This window comes from Podarcis filfolensis (genome assembly GCF_964270895.1).
Source record: "Podarcis filfolensis genome assembly, chromosome: 3".
NCBI lineage: Eukaryota > Metazoa > Chordata > Lepidosauria > Squamata > Lacertidae > Podarcis > Podarcis filfolensis.
Window position 1 is genome coordinate 118,386,792 of NC_139606.1, and position 21,147 is coordinate 118,407,938.

The 21,147-nt window shown below is 45.5% G+C and overlaps 1 protein-coding gene across 1 annotated transcript in view; it reads left to right on the forward strand.

Annotated features, from left to right (window-relative positions):
- ADCY3 (adenylate cyclase 3) overlaps positions 1–21,147 on the forward strand; it is a 106,060-nt gene that overhangs the window by 66,256 nt on the left and 18,657 nt on the right. Inside the window, exons 5-9 of the mRNA XM_083604961.1 lie at positions 109–220; positions 5,618–5,745; positions 11,139–11,297; positions 16,476–16,638; positions 20,091–20,210. Coding sequence (XP_083461087.1) covers positions 109–220; positions 5,618–5,745; positions 11,139–11,297; positions 16,476–16,638; positions 20,091–20,210 — 682 coding nt within the window. The remainder of the gene's footprint in view (positions 1–108; positions 221–5,617; positions 5,746–11,138; positions 11,298–16,475; positions 16,639–20,090; positions 20,211–21,147) is intronic.

Sequence of the window (21,147 nt, forward strand, 5' to 3'; positions counted from 1 at the left end):
TTTTTGAAGGAATCTAGTTGGCCCCCGACTTGGTACAGGAGCTTCTTGCTACAGCAGCTATTCGCGTGACCTGCCAACCTAATCTCCTTTGGTCCTTTTGTTTCACAGCATCCTCTTTGCGGACATTGTGGGTTTCACGCAGCTATCGTCCTCCTGCAGCGCCCAGGAATTGGTGAAGCTTCTGAACGAGCTCTTCGCTCGCTTTGACAAATTAGCCGCGGTAAGTTTCCACGGCAGACCGTACGTTCCTTCAGGATTTGCCCTCTAGGATACTGGCCGGACTGGTTTGAGTTGGGGATGGTGTGTCAAGGGAACCCTCCTTGTTCCAGTTATACACCACTTTGTGTGTACAATTCCTTCTCCTGTGCGGCACCAGAGGCCAGGAACAGGAGGGACACAATTGCATAGCTGTCAACTTACAGATTTGAAAATAAGGGACCAGCAGCCAAAATAAGGGATTTTAGTCAACCAGTTAAAAGGGACCAGATAATTTTGGAGAGCAGCGCCGGTTTTTAGCCCTTCGTTTCCAGAGGTTGCTGCTCAAGACACCAGCTGATGAAATACTGCAATTAAAGAACTACAAGCAGCAACCTCTTTTCGCGCAAAACGAAGTCCAAGCTACGAAGATGCTGCTGCAGTTCTGTATCTTTTCTCTCGTGCTCCATCTGCAGCTCTCAATTCCATCAGGTGGAGCGGGGGGGGGGGGGGGGAAATAGCGCCTGAAGTAAACCCGCAGATCAGACCATCTATGCTAGTCTACCACTACTAATCTATGGGAGAAGCGCTTGCGGTCCTTCCCTTGTAGCCCTTGGAACACCTGCCTGCGCATCCGCCTCCTCCTCCTCTCTCTGAACTGCTTTCTCTATGGTTGCCCTCACTCTCCTCTCAAGGCTCCTCAGCAATTCATAGTCCATGCCAGGCTGCCCATCTCATTCGGGTCCTTCGGCAGCACAGCCGCAGCACGGCCTGGTGGGAGTGGGAGCAGCGGTGATGGGCAGAGGGGAGGCCCCAGGCAGAGACGGTCAGTTCGGCGGCTGTGAGGAGGATGGCGGCGGAAGGGCCCGAGGCTCCCACCAGTCCCGGCGGGGAGGGGTTCCTGGGGGCCGAGGCTGGTGAGAGGAGGCCGGAGGGGGGCGGGCCGGGCAGCCAAGCAACACACCTGGAGCCTCCCTCCTCCCTAGGGAAAGGAGCTGCTTCCTTTGAAACCCGGGAAATTTAAGGGACATCCATCAATAAGGAACAGCAGCGGGACATGGCGCTGGGATAAGGGACTCTCCCTCCAAATAAGGGACGCTTGACAGCTATGCACAATTGCCCGAGCAGCGCTGAGTTCTGCCACCTTGTTTTCTTGGCCTTGTGGGCGTTCTCAGAAAAGCGCTCCAGAACATGAGATCAACAGCGCTCAGGGACTGAGAGACTCATCTCCTGGTAAACTGATACCTTTATATAGCTGCGTTTCCTGGAATATCAGAATATAAAACCTATTTACGAAGCCCAGGGACACATTATCCTCTGTTCTAATTCAGCCTCAATCAGGCTTTAGCCACTCTCTTCAGGAACAAGAGATTTCAACAAGAGATTAAGAAGAGTTTCCTGAGAGGGCGGGGGGGGGTGGATTTGCTTTTCATCAGTGGAACACAACTGCCTTGGAAATTAGGGTATGTGTGTGTGTGTTTTGCCTTGATTAGAGAGTTTTAAGAAGAGGCTGGATGGCCACCAATCAGGGACGCTGAATTTCCAGTGTTGGCAGAGGGCTGGATTGGATGACCTTTGGGAGACCCCCTAACTCTGTGCTTGCAAAAAGCTGGGCACTGCTCTGGAGCACGGGGGAAGCTAGTGTGGCAGAGTCGAAGCATAAGATGAGCATGGCTGCTGGATCAGGCCAGGGCTGGATTTAGGTTTGATGAGGCTGTAGGGTAGTGAAGATAATGGGGCCCCTTATATGTCCATCTGTCCTTTGTCAACAACAAATTGTCGCTCTTTTTTGTGTTGAATATATGCAATACGGTAATTTATGGACCTAATAGGTATCTAAAGCCATTTGCACATGTTGCCCTGCAACCACTCCATGCAGAATGTAGGCACCCTATATATAGAAATGAGCAAACCAGTGATATTTTAGGGAGCAGGCTAGCATTGCTTACATCAAAGGAGCCTACACAACACAAAACACTGTTGCTGTAGGTAGGTTTTATTTTATTTGTTTTTTGTCTTATATTTTGGAAATGTACATCCAGGGGGTTTTTCCGCCGCTTCTGCGCATGTGCGTGACGTCATTTTGAGCGTCTGCGCATGCGCAAGCGGCGAAACCCGGAAGTAACGCGCTCCGTTACTTCCAGGTTGCTGCGGAACGCACCTCAAACGCGCTCAACTCGAAGCGTATTCAACCCAAGGTATGACTGTACAGTGGACGTTCGGGTTGTGAACGTGATCCGTGCGGGATGCACATTTGCAACCCGCATCTGCGCATGCGCGGGTTGCAATTTGGCGCTTCTGTGCATGCACAAAGCATGATTTAGCGCTTCTGTGCATGTGCAATCGCCAAAACCCGGAAGTAACCCGTTCCGGTACTTCCAGGTTTCGGCGGGTCCGTAACCCGAAAAAACACAACCTGAAGCGTCTGTAACCCGAGGTATGACTGTATGTAAATCTGGGACTGGATCAGGCCAAAGGCCCATCCAGTGCAGACTCCTTTCTCACCGTCTCCAACCAGGTGCCCCCACGAGAAGCCCATATGCAGGACCTGGGAGAGACAGCGCCCTCCTCATCTGTGATTCCTCCCAGTAACTACTGGTATTCACACTGGTTCTGATGGCGGAGCGAGAACACTGGACATGGACCCGAGGACAATAGGTTTCAAATCCCTGCTCAGTCACCTTTGGCCAGTTGCTCCCAGTATAAATTACCTCCCAGTTCGCCCTGGAACTGGCAGGCTAGGCACAGCCCTAGAAAAGATGTATTTTTCCCCCATTAAGAAGCAGACAAATAAATGTATAAACCTCAGTATTTTTTGGTTTCTAAGAATTCACAGGCAACGCTGGATGCTCTCTGTGAGTCTGCTGTATATTTTGCAAACTAGTTCATTTCTTCGCTATGCGTTGCGACACCTCTTAAGATGTCGTAACCAAATTTTGCTTTTATTTAGCTATGTATTTATTTCTTGCCCTTACAGCGTCAGAAGCAATATTAAGGCAACTTAAAACAACTTGCAACCATAGAAATACGGTTCCTGGGACCAAGGGGGGATGTGTTTGTCTATATTTGGATACAGTTGGCTGCCATCTTGAATCAAGATGGTGGACTGAACTTTGAACAGCACTGATTTTTTGGTTTTTTTAGGATTCCCAAGCAGGGCTGGGGAGGAGCCTGCTGGTCTTACAATAAAGAAGGGCTGAATTATTATGACCTGTTATAATGCTAGCTGTTTAAAATCCACGTTTTTGTGGCAGAGAAGAATAATCCATCAATAAACACTGGAGCAAAACTCCTCCTTTGTCTGCCTGGGAGCAGTTCTAAGGATGATCATTTGAATCCTCTTTAAACTCACGTGATAATCCTTTTATACTACCAATATCTGCTTGGGAAATTGCTTCTTTTTTTAATTACTCTTGCAAATTTTCATGGTTACCGTCCTCTGTTATTTAATTAAGGCCTTGTTCCGTTGGGAAATAAACAGAGCTGGGTTGGTAAGATTTGTGAATGCAACTCGGAGAGGAGAAACAGCTTCTCTTTAACTAAACAGAGCATAGCTGTCAACTTACAGATTTGAAAATAAGGGACCAGCAGCCAAAATAAGGGATTTTCCAAGCACAGGTATGTTCGACTTCTGAGCCCCTCCGAGCCAAAGGCAGAAAACCCAGCCAGCAGCCAAACGAAGCCTCAAGCTGTGGTTCCCACAGCGCAGCAACCCGGCAAAGGGGATGCAGCAAGGAAAACCACCGTCACCTCTCCGCTGAGAAGTGCTGAGCAAAGGCGAGTCCCCAGGCAACACGGCTGATTTGATCGGCACAAGGCATGCAAGCTCCACCCCCCAGTCGTTCTTAGACTCCTTATTGGGTGAGCAACGCAGCCAAGCAACACAGTTGGAGCCTCCCTTCTTCCTGGCCGGCAGGGAGGGAGGAAGAGGAGCTGCTTCCTTTGAAACCCAGGAAATTTAAGGGACATCATCAATAAGGGACAGCAGCGGGACACGGCGCTGGGATAAGGGACTTTCCCGCCAAATAAGGGACGGTTGACAGCTATGAAACAGAGAGCCTGAATGGATAAGGAAGGTTGTTTTGGGCTCCCAACGCTTTCTCTTAGGAGACTTCATTCCAAGCGGTGCAAGAAATTGTACCCAAAAAACCAGTTTCAGCAGATCTGAAGGTCAGCATGGATAGAGCAGCCTGCTCTTCAAACAGATAAGTTTGAATGTCATCAATATAAATACAAACATTTTAAATATAAATGTTTTAAGTAGAAATATCTTTTTATTGTTCTGTTCTTTATTTAAACTGCTTTGAGGTGGTTCTGTTTTTTTGCACTTAAGCAGGATGTAAATTTATTATGAAATAATAAAATAAACAATTTTAACAACAGCGGGTGCCAATAACGTGGTGCCGATTAACTCCAAGGTTGCAGGTTCAATCCCCGTAAGGGGCAGCTGCATATTCTTGCATTGCAGGGAGTTGGACTAGATGATTCTTGCTGTCTCTTCCAGCTCTACAATTCCAGGATTCTCCTCTTCTTCTTTGGCGATCACTCGTAGCTGAGGAAGATTGTCTTCCATAAACACAGTTTTAACAATGAGTCCATAAGTGACTGTGGAGGCCAATTCTGGACCCACACGTCCTTCCATAGCTGTCAACCGTCCTTTATTTGGCGGGAAAGTCCCTTATCCCAGTGCCATGTCCTGCTGCTGTCCCTTATTGATGATGTCCCTTAAATTCCCCGGGTTTCAAAGGAAGCAGCTTCTCTCCCTCCCTCCCTGCCGGCCAGGGAGGAGGGAGGCTCCAGCTGTGTTGCTTGGCTGCGTTGCTCACCCAATAAGGAGTCTAAGAACGCCTGGGGGGTGGAGCTTGCATAACACATGCCAATCAAATCGGACGCGTTGCCTGGGGACACGCCTTTGCTCAGCGCTTCCCAGCGGAGAGGTGACAGTGGTTTTCCTTGCTGCATCCCCTTTGCCGGGTTGCTGCGTTGTGGGAACCACCTCTTGAGGCTTCGTTTGGCTGCTGGCTGGGCTTTCTGCCTTTGGCTTGGAGGGGCTCAGAAGGTGAACATACCTGTGCTTGGAAAATCCCTTATTTTGGCTGCTGATCCCTTATTTTCGAGGCTGCTGGTGCCTTATTTTCAAATCTGTAAGTTTACAGCTATGTGTCCTTCCACAGTAGGGACATAGGTTTCCGGGCAGGAGTTGATCACGGTGTGCATTTGCCAAGTGTGCCTTCCTCTTAGCATGTTTCTCCCTTGCGTCCTGAATTCGAGTGCCTTCAAAGCCCATGACACCTTTAAACCTCTTTTGTTGACCACCAGCATTACGCTTTCCATGAGGCAGATTTCTACATTATGTCCTGGCAACCCTCCACTGTTGTAATTACTTCCTTTCCTTTTCCTTTTCCCTTTCCTGCTCTTCCAGAAATACCACCAGCTGCGTATCAAGATCCTGGGAGACTGCTACTACTGCATCTGTGGCCTGCCCGATTACCGAGAGGACCATGCCGTCTGTTCTATCCTGATGGGCCTTGCTATGGTGGAGGCGATTTCGTAAGCGTTCCTATTAATACATTCATTTATCTGGTTTTCAAATGAACATTTTACAATCACAAACATACATCATAAAAACAAGATCCCAAAGAATCCCCTGGACCTCTCTCCTCCCTTTTGTGGGTCCTATTATTAATCATTTCCTCCTGCATCTTTTATAATAATAGTCCGAATCTTTCACATCTCCGTTATATCCAAAGTTCATCATTAAACTACAAGCGTTATTCAAATCCTACTAACGATTTTAACTGTTTACAATGGTTTTTAAGGTAAATTGTGAATTTCCCCCATTCCTATTTAAAATTCTGGTCTTCCTGATTTCTGATTCTTCCGGTCATTTTTGGCATAATCCGTCAACTATTTCGTAAGCAATTCCTGCCTGCTGTTCCAGTATTTTTGTGGCTCTTAACTCTTGCCATTTTCCATCCACGGCTTCCTTCCTTTCTCTGGAAGGAGTGTTGGTATTTCACGAGTGGGATCTGGAGGCATGCTGGAATGTTAGGCTGGCCCAATCAAAGCACATTTGAAGGCTCTATCACACCATCCCAACAAATCCACTTCTTTCTTTTCTTTTAATAAGCTTTTTTACTGTTTGGAAAGTGGTGGCTAAGTGCAGGGGAAAGTGTGGGATGAATGGAGGAGTGGTGGAAAGACGTTTGAACACCCCACAAGGTGGAATGCAAGATGAACACATGTTATGTTGTTATGTTATGTTTATTTATATTCCGTCTTCCAGTCCAAAGGGCTCCCAAGGTGGATCCCAGGAATAAACACACAAATGCAATAATGATGCAAATGATACACGTTCAAAACATTCCAAGAGTAGTTTTTAAAAACCACACACATCCTTGTTCCTGCCAGAAAGGCAAAGGACATTCCCTGCAAAAGTGTTGAGAAGGCAAGGATACTTAAGCAACATCTTTGTCTTATAAGCCCTTGATGCTTCCAGCAGACTCTGACCTACAGGCATTTGGTTATCCCCATAACCACATCAGCATGAATGCTCAATAAAGACCAGGTGTAATCTGTTAGAATTCCTGCTCCGTGATTGCAGTCATGGGATTGTTGTCTATCACATGACGGTGTATGTTTTGACTCCACAGAGTGGGAAGTGATGGAGACAGGATGTTTGTGTTACTGTGTTCCGTGAAGTGGGACTATTGTCCTTTGTCCTTTCTCTTTGCTGTCTGATGCTAGAGAGAGAGGGAGCCATGTTGCAGTGCTCCGTGTGTGTTTATATGTAAATAAAGTAGATTACCCAAAATGCTGAGTTGTTAAGCAAACTGTGAAGACTCTGCGGATCCCTAAGTGTGCTGATGTCTGTTGGCATCGGTCGCTTTGATGTTCGGGCAGGAGAAAGTGTTTGAAGCTCCCGAATGATCGACCAAGAGGGAGAGAACATGCCAGTCGGGCATGTGTCTCTGCCAGGGTCCTACTCGAGTGTAGGACGAGCTCCTGACAAAGCCTCTGCCTAAGCTTTGCGAAAGCAAAGCCGGATGAATGCTCAGTAAACAGGTCATGGACCTGCAATAGCTCAGCCGGTAGAGCATGAGACTAGATGACCCTATGTGGGAATGTTAAAGGTGGTAGGAGAGGATATATTGTTTATTAATATCCTTCCTAACTTGCACTAGCAAGTTTCTTCACTTAGCAGAGTGCATTCCCCTTCTTACGCAGAAGAAAGCTGGTTGCAAACTCATGTGAGTTTCTTAAGACAATAAGCAATTCAGTCTGGTTGGTCCAGATTGAGCTATGTTCTAATCTTCCTGGTAAGACCCCTTTTGAATCCTCCTAAAAGAATAAAGACACCACAGTCCTATTCATAAGTAACAAAAAGTAGTTTTACTCGCAATCAGGCAGAGCACAGTGTGATCTCTGAAGGCGGGCTTTAGGCTTAAAGTTACAAACATGTACAAATAGGTCTACCCCATATGGGAGATAACCTGGGGAACTGCTGTGGGAGCCAGAAGTACAGTCCAGGTGATGCAGGAAGCAGGCAGGACGAACAGGAAGGTCAAAAAGAGGAAGGTAGCAGTGTGACTTTGCCTTTTACCAGGTCTAGAAAGGTCACGCCCACCTACTAGTCACATGCAAGAGGAAGGATGCTTCAGGCCAGGAGGAACAGGAAGTTTCGACTGGCTGGACCAAACATTCCCTTGCATGCCACTCTAGGAAAACAAGGAATGTTGTACTTGACTGCTCCCAGTGGATTACATCCCACACCCTCGTGGTCCCTTCAGCTCTATGATTTGGAGGAATCATTTCTCCCTCCCTCCCTCCCTCCCTCCCTCCCTTCCTTCCTTCCTTCCTTCCTTCCACAAAGATCCATTGACAGATAGGTAGCCGTGTTGGTCTGCCATAGTCAAAACAAAAAATTTTTTTTCCTTCCAGTAGCACCTTAAAGACCAACTAAGTTAGTTCTTGGTATGAGCTTTCGTGTGCATGCATCTGAAGAATGGTATCTGAAGAAGTGTGCATGCACACGAAAGCTCATACCAAGAACTAACTTAGTTGGTCTTTAAGGTGCTACTGGAAGGAAAAAAAAAATTTTGTTTTAAAGATCCATTGGTGAGATGGTTCTCCTGGGGCACTTTTCCTGCTCTTTCCTGAAATCTGTGGGATCAGAGATTTGCAGCCCCAAATTTGGCTGCTTCCTCTGGTGTGTACGGATCTCCCAGAGGCTTGGACTTGCCTGTAATATTTCTCTGATGGGTTAGGATCTTTGGGCCACCTCCCTGCCCTTCCCTGCCTTCCTTGAACTAGGCAAGTATTCTTCCTTCCCTGACTCAAGCCAGGATTCTCGCACCTTGTGGTTCTTCTCCTAAAGAGACGGCCCAAATGCAACTCTCCAGGGCTCTCTACGTGGCCCTTGGGACAACCACCAGGCCCCTCTCCCCAGGCCACACGCTGCCCCTTGCTCACCTGGAGGGAGCAGAGAAAGGGATGTGTGAATGTAAGAGTAGAAACTGGCCTCCTAAGGGGAAAAATGGCTTTTGTCGCTCCACCCACTTTTGTCTCTCACTCCAGACATTGGCATGTGGCTCCTACAAAGTTTGTCCAGAAGGGAATGCGTCCCCCAGGCCCAAAATGGTTCCTCTTATTAATGCCTGGCTGCTTCTGAGCTGTGAGCTTTTATATGGATTTATATGTAGACCTTTCTCGACACATCTTCTTTCCACCCACAGAGTTTATCACTAAACAATCTCCCTCTCCCGCTAATTATTCCTCCTCATTTTTCTAAAACAAAACTTGGTCTCAGGGACGGAAAGCTCTTAATGTTTATGGAAAATTACCAGGGGATAGCAGTGAAAGCTGGCTTAGTAGCTCGTTTATAGAAACAAGGGACAGTCGTTTAAATTCCAGGCGTGCAAGAAGGGAGAGAGGAGTGGTGGGCTGCTCAGCTCTGTTTTTTGGAAACTCAGATCTGATGTTTGGTGGCAACATCTCACACCCCTTGTCCAGATCTAATAGAGATGTCTTCTTAAGGACACAATATAAACCTGCTGGATCGGTCATTGGCCCATCGAGTCCAGCATTCTATTCTGACAGTGGCAACTCTCTTCCCTCATGCGGTTTCCAGCAACTGGGTTTCAGAAGCGTTGTTTCCTCCAGCTGTGGAGGCAGAGCAGAGTCCTCCTGGCTAGGAGCCATCGATAGCCCTTTCCTCTTCCATGGATTTGTGGCCATCCCTGCCTCTTGGGGGAATGAGTTAGATGTGCCTCTTCAGGCCTGCTGCGCAAGTTTCCAAATTTTTGGCTCAAAGTCATTTTTTAAAAGTCAAACACGAGGGTTGTGTGTTTTTCCTATTAAGCGCAATGATTCTTCTTCATCTAATCATCATTATCTCTCTCTCTCTTTCTCTATCATCTATCTATCTGTCTAATCACTCTCTCATCTATATCTATCTATCATCTATCATCTATCTTATCTCTATCTCTCTATCATCTTTCTTTCTTTCTATTTCTATCTATCTCTCTATCTATCTATCTATCATGTATCTATCATCATCTATCATCTATCATCTATCTATCATTTCTATCTATCTACCTACCTACTTAAGTATCTATCATCTATCATCTGTAATAATATATAATAATAATTTATTATTTATACCCCGCCCATCTGGCTGAGCTTCCCCAGCCACTCTGGGCGGCTTCCAACAAAATATTAAAATACTGTAATACATCAAACATTAAAAGCTTCCCTAAACAGGGCTGCCTTCAGATGTCTTCTAAAAGTCTGGTAGTTGTTCTTCTCTTTGACATCTGGCGGGAGGGTGTTCCACAGGGCGGGTGCCACTACCGAGAAGGCCCTCTGCCTGCTTCCCTGTAACTTGGCTTCTCGCAATGAGGGAACCGCCAGAAGGCCCTCGGAGCTGGACCTCAGTGTCCGGGCAGAACGATCTATCTATCATCTACCTACCTACCTACGTATCTATCTATCTATCTATCTATCTATCTATCAATCAATCTATCATCTATCTATCTATCTATCTATCTGTAAATCTGTTTATTTCCCTATCAGCTGCCCTTCACCCTAATGTCCCAGAGCAGGTTGCAGCATTATAACCATATTAACCAAGACAACCAGAACACACCAACAGCATACAAATCAATATGGCTAACTTGATCCAACAGCCAACCTACCTCCCGCAACACACACGTAAACAAGCCTCACTGCAGTCAGCTGAAGGCAACTAACCATGCCCTGGGGCCCCCAGCCCCTCTCACTGAAAGCTAATAAATGAAAAGAAAGAGAGCCTATCCGTGTGATGCTGACACACAAACCTTGCACATACACTATGGAAAAGAGGGCAAGTTTGCCACCCCCTTCTCTTCTCCCTATACCTTATATTGTATACAACATTTAAAGTGTCATATTGAATGGAACTTCATGATCTGAAAAGAGAGACAAAGTGTGTTGTTGTTGTTGTTAATGATTATTATTTGAATTTATATACTGTCCTATACCCGGAGGTCTCAGGGCAGTTCACATAACAAAACCAAAATATGAAACCACAAAATATACAATCAAAATAAAAACAACCCCCCCAATAAACCCCCCACATTTTAAAAGGGTATAGGATAGGGGACTTTGGTAACCTAAGAAAATCTTTAATAAAAAGCATATTGACAACAATTTAAAGCAACTTGCCTTTGAAACTTTTAAAAGTGTACAGGCGAAGCAGCCAAAGGAATGATAAACACATAATAATAAATTATAAATTTTATTTATATCCCGCCCTCCCCAGCCGAAGCCGGGCTCAGGGCGGCTAACAACAATAAAATAATACAACATGCTTGCTGGTTGTCTGTGAGCTGCTGGGGGCAGATTTTTGTTTCTCAAGAACTGAATTATGTGTTCGTTGTCATCATGGGCTCCTTCTTCCCCAGGTACGTCCGAGAGAAGACCAAAACAGACGTGGACATGCGCGTGGGAGTCCACAGCGGCACCGTCCTGGGTGGGGTCCTCGGCCAGAAGCGCTGGCAGTACGATGTGTGGTCCACAGACGTGACGGTGGCAAATAAGATGGAGGCAGGCGGCATCCCAGGGTGAGAACCTTCTGGGGCGATGTCCTGTGTCTGGGATGGGAACCATTCCAGCATCTTAGGTTTGCTAAGATGTATAAGACTGAATCAGATAAGTGCTGGAGATGCAATGAGGTTGAGGGGTATGTTCTTTCATATGTGGTGGACTTGTAAAAGGGTAAAAGAGTATTGGGAGACAATTCATAATGAATTGAAAAAAATGTTTAAAAGCACTTTTCCAAAAAAACAACGACCAGAGTCCTTTTCGTTGGGGATAATTCAGACGGAAATCCCCAAGTGTCTGAAAAGGTTATTTATGTATGCCACTACTGCGGCCCGTGTTTTGCTAGCCCAAAAATGGAAAACGAGCAAAGTCCCAACCAAAGAAGAATGGCAACTTAAACTGATGGAATATGCTCAGCTTGTGGACCTAACATATAGAATAAGAGAACAAGGAGAACATACGTTTAAAAAAGATTGGAAAATGTTTATTAAATATATGGGGGGAAATTGTGTATATTTTTAAATGTTGACAGCATTAAGAAAATTCAACAGTGTAGATAAGTTTTGATGGATGTAATAATGGAATACTAAATGGTTTAAAGGTAAAGGTAGAGGATCACTGGACGTTAAATCTAGTCCAAGGTGACTCTGGGGTTGTGGCGCTCATCTCACTTTACTGGCCGAGGGAGCCGGCGTTTGTCCGCAGAAAGTTTTTCCGGGTCTTGTGGCCAGCAGGACTAAGCCGCTTCTGGCGAACCAGAGCAGTGCACGGAAACGCCGTTTACCTTCCTGCCAGAGCGGTACCTATTTTATCTACTTGCACTTCGACGTGCTTTCGAACTGCTAGGTTGGCAGGAGCAGGGACCGAGCAACAGGAGCTCACCCCGTCACGGGGATTCGAACTGCCGACTTTCTGATTGGCAAGCCCTAGGCTCTGTGGTTTTGTTTATGTAAAATATGCAGGGATTTATGACATGCAAAATGAACCATGGAAAGAGAAGAAGGGAACTATTTTAAGGTTGTTTAAATGAATACTCTAAATTGTGAAACAGAAAATTTATATATATATATGGAAATCATTCCAGCAGGCGAGAAAGAAGAGAGGACAAAAGAAATAGGAAATACAGAGAGAATCGTGTTTCTTTTCATTAACAGCCATTGTGGTCTAGTGGGTTGGACAGCAGAAACCCCCCAGGTTTAAACCCCCAGCTATGACATCCACTGGGTGACCTTTGGCCAGTCATCTTAACCTACCTCAAAAACTTGTTGCAAGCAGACTATTTTTTTGGGGGGGGGGACTTTTTTGGGGGACAACTATAGCCAAATGAAAGCTATAGTTCTCATTTACCTGCTGCAACCACCCCACAAAGCTAAAAGCACAGAGTCGGAAGGATTACCGTATTTTTCGCTCTATAAGACCACACCAGACCACAAGACGCACCTAGTTTTTGGAGGAGGAAAACAAGAAAGAAAATATTCTGAAGCCAGAACAACAACTGTGCAGTGAAAGCAGCAATCCCTCTTGCTGTTCTGGCTTCTGGGATAGCTGCGCAGCCTTCATTCGCTCCATAAGACGCACACACATTTCCCCTTACTTTTTAGGAGGGAAAAAGTGAGTCTTATAGAGCAAAAAATACGGTAATCTGCAGGATATTAAGCATTTTACTGGTTCAGGTATTTAGCAGGAAGACCAGACATCTCACCCCATTCTGCCTGCGCAGGAGAATGAGCTGTAGCGAGGAGGATTTGAATAATAGGCAAGGGAAGGAGAATAAATTGTTGTAAAATAAGTTGTAATACAATAGAAAATAAACAGCAGTTACGGCGTCATGTCAAGGAAGACAACAGGAACATCGTGGACGTAAGGAGGGGAAGTCAAAATGGAAGAAATTATTCACTGAAAGTGAATTGAATAATTGAATAAGTTTTGTGTCAAAAGCTAATAAAATATATTTTTTAAAAAAGAAGGCAAGGCGAGGAGGAGAACTCAACATACAGATACACGGGTTTTGTTTTTGTTTTTTCAAATCTTTTTTAATTAAATTTTCCAAATTTTAAAACAAACATATCATCAAACATAAAAAGAAAACATCCAAAGAACAAACAAACAAACATCCTAACTATAGAAATTCTGCTTTTGTTAACATTGTTAGATGACTTCCTCGACTCCCCCTGGCTGAGTTTCCATATAAATAATTGCAGCAGTTTTCCAAAACTAATTTTACATAAAATTTACTTAGTCCAATTAACATCTTTCTTTCTTTTCATTTTAACTTTTATCCATAGTATTCTACAACATTACATATTTAAATCCTAGGTCGATTTGATACTCGCAAGTAATTCTATTTATGTTATCTTAACATATTTAACTAAATAGTCTTTAAATTTCTTCCATTCCTCTTGATACTCCTCCTCCTTCTGGTCGTGGACTCTTCCGGTCAGGTCGGCTAGCTCTGAAAAGTCCATCATCTTCATCTGCCATTCCTCCACTGTTGGTACTTCTTGTGATTTCCAATTTTTGGCCAGCAAAATTCTAGCAGCAGTTGTGGCATACAAAAACAATCTAACATCTGTCTTGGGCAATTCCAAACCTATTATTCCAAGAAGAAAGGCCTCTAGTTTCTTAATAAATGTATATTTCAACATTTTTTTCAATTCATTATAAATCTTTTCCCAGAAGTCTTTCACCTTGGGACAAGTCCACCACGTATGGTAAAAAGTACCTTCTTTTTCTTTACATTTCCAACATAGATTATCACTCTTATGATAAATCTTTGCTAGTTTTACAGGGGTTAAGTACCATCTATACATCATTTTCAGATACATGGGGGGTTTTTTTACCGCTTCCCCATTATACCGTATTTTTCGCTCTGTAAGATGCACCAGACCACAAGATGCACCTAGTTTTTGGAGGAGGAAAACAAGAAAAAAAATATTCTGAATCTCAGAAGCCAGAACAGCAAGAGGGATCGCTGCGCAGCGAAAGCAGCAATCCCTCTTGCTGTTCTGGCTTCTGGGATAGCTGCGCAGCCTGCATTCGCTCCATAAGACGCACACACATTTCCCTTTACTTTTTAGGAGGGAAAAAGTGAGTCTTATAGAGCAAAAAATACGGTATGTGGAACGTGTTGTTTTGCACGTTGATCTTCCGTGCTGGCTCTAGAACAGGGGTGAAGAACTGTGTTTCTCTGGACTACAACTCCTATCATCTGTGACCATTGGCCATGCTGGCAGGGGCTGATGGGATCTGGAGCGCAGCAACCTCTGGAGGCCTCTGGCTCCCTAGCTCTCTTGCGCTGGGGCTGTCTACTCGGCCGTGTTTTCCCCTCCCTCCTTGCAGTTGCTACGAAGCACAAATAAATGTGTGCTCGTAAGCTGTCAGAAATTGTTGCTTCGGGGCAAGGATCAGGCCAAAGAGTGAAACGCAGCCAGCCGAGAAGCAAAAAGGAGCTAATGAATGTTCATCATTCTGAGAGGGTCAATGGCGAGGGCCTTTCGTGCGTCTGCTTTGGAGGCAAAGGGGCTTGGCTATTAATAGCGCTATCTGGGCTTTATTTAGAAATTGCAGTACCACCTCCACAGCCCTGAAATGCTAAAGGTCTGGCCAGCTGTGGCTTCTGTGAAGGCCGGATTTGGGGAGTTCTGTTGCACCATCGCTGCTTGACAGCTAAAAAGTAAAATGATGGAGCCAAGCATGGGAGCTGGTCAGATTACGTCCTCCTCCTCTCCTTCTGTTAACCTTCGTGGCACTATTTCAGAGCTGGAGACTGTGTGCCATCCAGGTGTTTATCCTATTCAATTCCTTTACGTATTAACAATGAACTGTGTCCAGTTCTGGGCACCACAATTTAAGGAGGATATCGACAAGCTGGAAAGTTGGGCAGACAAGGGCAGCTGAGATGATAATAATACAGTGGTACCTCGGGTTACATACACTTCAGGTTACATATGCTTCAGGTTACAGACTCCACTAACCCAGAAATAGTACCCCGGCTTAAGAACTTTGCTTCAGGATGAGAACAGAAATCGTTCTCTGGCGGTGCAGCGGCAGCGGGAGGCCCCAATAGCTTAAGTGGTGCTTCAGGTTAAGAACAGTTTCAGGTTAAGAACGGACCTCTGGAATGAATTAAGTACTTAACCCGAGGTACCACTCTAATAATAATAAATTTTATTTATACCCCGCCCTCCCCAGCCAGAGCAGGGCTCAGGGCGGCTAACACCGGTAAAATCACAGTAAAAACATAATTGGGGGGGGGGGAGCCAATTTAAAATACAGGTTAGAATGCAATTTAAAATGCAGCCTCATTTTAAAAGTAGCCCATAGATCAAAACCATAAGGGGAGGGAAACAGAAGGGTCAGACTGAGTCCAAACCAAAGGCCAGGCGGAACAGCTCTGTCTTGCAGGCCCTGCGGAAAGATGTCAAGTCCCGTAGGGTCCTAGTCTCTTGTGACAGAGCGTTCCACCAAGTCGGGGCCAGTACTGAAAAGGCCCTGGCCCTAGTTGAGACCAATCTAACCACCTTGTGACTTGGGACCTCCAAAGTGTTGTTATTTGTGGACCTTAAGGTCCTCTGCGGGGCATACCAGGAGAAGAGTCTGGAAAGCGAGCTTTATGAGGAATGTTTGACGGAATCGGGGATGTTTAGCCTGGAAAAGAGGAGACTGAGAGGAGATTGGAGAGCCATCTTCAAATATCTTAAGGACTGTCATATGGTAGCGGGAGTAAACTGCTCCGGAGGGTCGGACCCAAACCAATGGATTCAAGTTACAATAAAAGAGAGCCCAACTAAACGTCAGGAAGAACTTTCTGATGGTAAGAGCTGTTTGACAACCAACAATAGGTTGGGTGGCCTTCTGCCATGGATGCTTTAGTTGAGATTCCTGCATTGCAAGGGGTTAGACTAGAGAACCTTTAGGGTCCCTTCCAACTCTACAGTTCTGTGATTCTTTGAATTTTTGTATACCACAATTTCATTAAAAAACAAACAGACATCAAAGCAGTTTACAACTGTAATACAATTCCTATCAGCACCAGCCACCCATGGCCAAGGGATGATGGGATTTGTAGTCCAACGACATCTAGAGTACCACAGAGGTTCCCCAGCCATGCTCTGGCTTTTCCTGCAGTTCCCCCCTTCCGTTATCTCTGACCTCTGTCCTTGGCAATGACCGCCTTGTTTTTGATGTGGCCCTTACAGGCGTGTGCACATTTCTCAGAGCACCATGGACTGCCTGAAGGGGGAGTTTGAGGTGGAGCCGGGAGACGGCGGGGCCCGCTGCGAATACCTGAAGGAGAAGGGGATCGTCACCTACCTCATAGTGGTGACCAACAAGCCGCTCAAGAACGGGATCAACGGTGTGGTGAGTGTTCTTGGCCTGCAGGGACAGATGTCCCATTTGCCCAACGTTAGGGCTGGCACCGCATGGATCTGGCGGAGGCAAAGGAAGTTTGGCCTTGCAGTGCTCTGGGGTCCGGCCTTCCGGTTCCTTTTTTAAAAAATATATATACATTTTTATTGATTTTTTAACATATCAGTTCCAACAATCATACAACATATCTTCTCATCTTATACAATATCAACACCTCTGATGATTTTCCGTTCTTTATCACTTATTCTGCATGTCTTAATTTCTATATTGCATTTAGTTGTCCTTAACGAATAATTCTTTTCATAGTCTTTCTTGTAACATTTCAGATAATACACCTTACAAAACTTCTTGCAATTCTGCTAGCGTAATCTGTTCATCACAATTACTTTTCAGATAGTTCATATATTTACTCCAGTCCTCTAAGAATCTCTGATCCTGGCATTCCGGTTCCTACGTTACAGTAGATTGGGGAGTAGCCAATGTGGTGCCCTCCATCTCTTGCCGGACTCCCATCAGCCCCAGCCAGCATGGCCAAGGGTTGTGGTCCGATAAAACCTGGAGAGCACCATGTTGGCAAACCCTGCCCAGAACACTGAGAAAGCTGAGATTTATCCATTATAGCGGGTTGGACTAGATGACCCTTGGCTCCCCCTTTCAGCTCTACGACCCATTGCAAAGCAAGGGTGATGGAAGATCAGCCTTGCTGTCATTTTCTTGCACCAGAACTGGGCTGGTTGGCGAATCGGACGTTTATGTTACAAGTCTTTCCCAAGCTGGTGCCCTTTGGATCTTTAATAATAATAATAATAATAATAATAATAATAATAATAATTTATTTATATCCCGCCCTCCCCAGACAAAGCCAGGCTCACAGCGGCTAACAACAATAAAAATAGCACAGTTTACATAAAATCACAGTCAATTAATTGAAATACATTCTAAAATCAATTCAGAATCAAATTAATGGCAACCATTGGGCTAGAGTTCTATGAGGATTACAGAAAGAGGGGGTCAGACTGTTCCTTGGCCAAAGGCCTGGTGGAACAGCTCTGTCTTGCAGGCCCTGTGGAAAGATGTCAAGTCCCGCAGGGCCCTAGTCTCTTGGGACAGAGCGTTCCACCAGATTGGGGCCATGGCCGAAAAGGCCCTGGCTCTGGTTGAGGCCAGCCTAACCTCCCTGTGGCCTGGGACATCCAAGATGTTTTTGTTTGAAGACCGTAAGTTCCTCTGTGGGACATACCAGGAGAGGCGGTCCCGTAGGTACGAGGGTCCTAGGCCGTATAGGGCTTTAAAGGCTAAAACCAGCACCTTAAACCTGATCCTGTACTCCACTGGGAGCCAGTGCAGCTGGTATAGCACCAGGTGAATGTGATCCCACGGCAAAGACCCCATAAAAAGTCTCGCCGCGGCATTCTGCACCCGCTGGAGTTTCTGGGTGAGTCTCAAGGGCAGCCCCACGTAGAGCGAGTTACAATAATCTAGTCTGGAGGTGACTGTCGCGTGGATCACAGTGGCAAGGTCAAGGCGAGAGAGGTAAGGAGCCAACTGCTTAGCTTGGTGGAGATGAAAAAATCCCGCCTTTGTTATAGCTTTGGACTACAACTCCCATTAGCGCCAGCCAGCACTCCTGATGGGAGTTGTAGTCCTTGGGGAAGGCTGCTGCTGTAGGTGAACGAATGAAAAGGGATTTGATGGCAGGAGCCTGCTTCTCTGCCTTAGTTTGTCTTCATGTTCTACATTTCCAGTCCAGTCCACTTGGGCACTGAGGATCAATAGTTGATTAACAAGCCTAGTTCTCCATTCAGCCGGGAATTTAAATAGCCTGTCCCAGTGGGCTGATTGCTCTCGGGGTGAAAGAGGATGCCTTCTGTTTGTGCCGTGCTCAAAATTTCAGAGCCGGTAGCCACGAAGGCTGTGCCCTGCCTCTATAGTTGAAGGCAACAATTGTTCTGAATATTGGTTGCTGGAAACCCCAGGAAGGCAGAGGGCTCTGGGTTCGAATCCTGCTTGCAGGTTTCAGACAACTATCTGGTTGGCCACTGTGAGAACAGAATGCTTTTGGGGGGAAAATCATTTAAAAGCACCCCTGGGACATGATATTTATTACGGTCAGAGACCAGCTTGAGAAACACAAATGGAACTACAATCCCAAAAGCAAAACAAACATTTAAAACAACACACAGCAATGGATTTTAGGTTTAAAAGTGCGATGGGCATATAAACACACAAAAACTTTAAAATAGACTACCTTTGAGGAATGACCCAAAGTCGCCCGTGGATCCGGATTTGGGAATTTTCTTAACAAACTAGATTGAATCCGGGGGTGGTCTGCGCCTACAGATCTGTGTGCAGAATCTGGCGACAATCTGGGTCGCCTTGTTGTCTTTACCTAACAGGAGAAGATCGAATTTTTGCTTTACTGGGAGGTCAGCGAACCTCACCAGTAGGGGGTCAATGGTTTCTCTACGTGCCTCATCGTAAAAGGGACTTCTAAAAAATATGTGTTCAGGGCTTCCTATCTCCCCCAAAGGACAGGCGCAAATTCTCTGGAAGCACCACTGTAAGTGTTTATGTGAAAGGTTTATACCATGGGTAGGCAAACTAAGGCCCGGCCAGGGGCCGGATCCAGCCCAATCGCCTTCTCAATCCGGCCCGCAGACAGTCCGGGAATCAGCATGTTTTTACATGAGTAGAATGTGTGCTTTTATTTAAAATGCATCTCTGGGTTATTTGTGGAGCATAGGAATTTGTTCATATTTTTTTTTCAAAATATCGTCCGGCCCCCCACAAGGTCTGAGGGACAGTGGACCAGCCCCCAGCTGAAAAAGTTTGCTGACCCCTGGTTTATACACTGACTTTCCTAAATATAGTAAGGTCCAAGGCAGCTACTGACATTGTGATTAAAATGATTAAATTAAATCAAAATGTTAAGCCAGCCTTGGGCAACCTGGTGCTCTCCGGATATTTTGGACTAAGGTTCAGAAAAGGGGAGCCAGAATGATGGGTGGAGGGGATGGAGCCACTCCTGTACGAGAATAATATTGCAGCATTCGGGACTTTTCAGTTCAGAGAAATCAGAAGCGAAAGGGGATGCGATAGAAGTTTAAAAACAGGAAGCATCCCTCTGAAAAGCCCCCATATGCGATTCAAAATAAAACTTTAGAATACAATTTCATTATAAACAAATGAAATTGGGTGGGAGTGGGAGGAGACAGGCAGACACTTCTGTAGCCCCGCGGAACGTCCTGCCCCGACTTGCTCCGCCCCGTGGTGGCTGGCCCCGCCCCCACGGGCTCCTGGCCCCGCCCCCACGGGCACCTGGCTCCACCCCTGGGCGCAGGGCACATGCGCCGCCCCCAGGCGCCCAATCAGCTTGTTCCGCCACTGGCCTCAGGAGCTCCTCTCTATTCCCTGCCTTGGACCTCCTTTGTTTCTCTCTGCAGAAGCTGTCCGTCTCTTCCTCGCACAGCGAGTCGCCGCAGCTGATCAACACCAAGGAGTGCAACGGGAGCATCAACACCACTTGCACGACCCCCGACGAGGCCGAGGAGTCGGACACCAGGGTACGATGGGGCTGGGGAAGGCCGAGAAAGAGCCGCAGGGCCAGAACGCACCACTCAAATGCTTTCCCCAAGGAAAGCACATGGAAATTGAGAATTTATTTATTTTTGAATTTGCATTTTATTTATTTGTTAACATTCTTATATTACATTGGTAAACGTCATATTACATTACAGGACTTACTATAATATGATTTCCAACATGTATACAAAAATTATATACAAATTTTATAGACCTAGAAAGAAAATGAAACAAAAAAAGAAAAAGAAAATACAAAACAAAAACAATTCCCTCAATCATATACATACCAACAATTCCCTCAATCATATACATACCAACACACTAGACTTCCTGTCCATCCCGTTGTATATTCCTTTTTTTACAAATGAATGTACTCTTATTATTGTATATTTCTTTACATTTTATCTAATCCATTCCTATATCAATATGTGCTCTTAGTCTTATTTCTCAACTCTGTCTCACTCCAACGTCAATCAAATGCTAGCATAGATAGTGAACCTTTACTGTATTTTTGAACATACGTTTTATATCTATCCCACTTTTCCATAATTTTTTGTTTTGATTTGCCTCTCAGGATATTGAGAAAATTTGCACAGCTGGGCATACCTAACCAGTTGCTCCCCTCCAGCGCACAACAGAAATCGCCTGAGGCGATGCACACCTTTTTACAAATGTAAAAGCACAAGTTGTTCGTCTGTTTGTTCGAAGCACGTTTCCCTCTCCCTTCAGCTGAGAGAGGTTCCCAGACTGGCTTACAAAGATCAATAATGACTATCATAAAAATAATGGAGCCACAGAGCCGTAAAAAAGATGACAAAATTCAATGGGAGCCTCAAGGAGCTGCACACCAGCCACTGAATATGCTGGAATATCTGGGGATTTATTTGTTTTTTTAAAGCCTTTGATAGTTGAGGACCC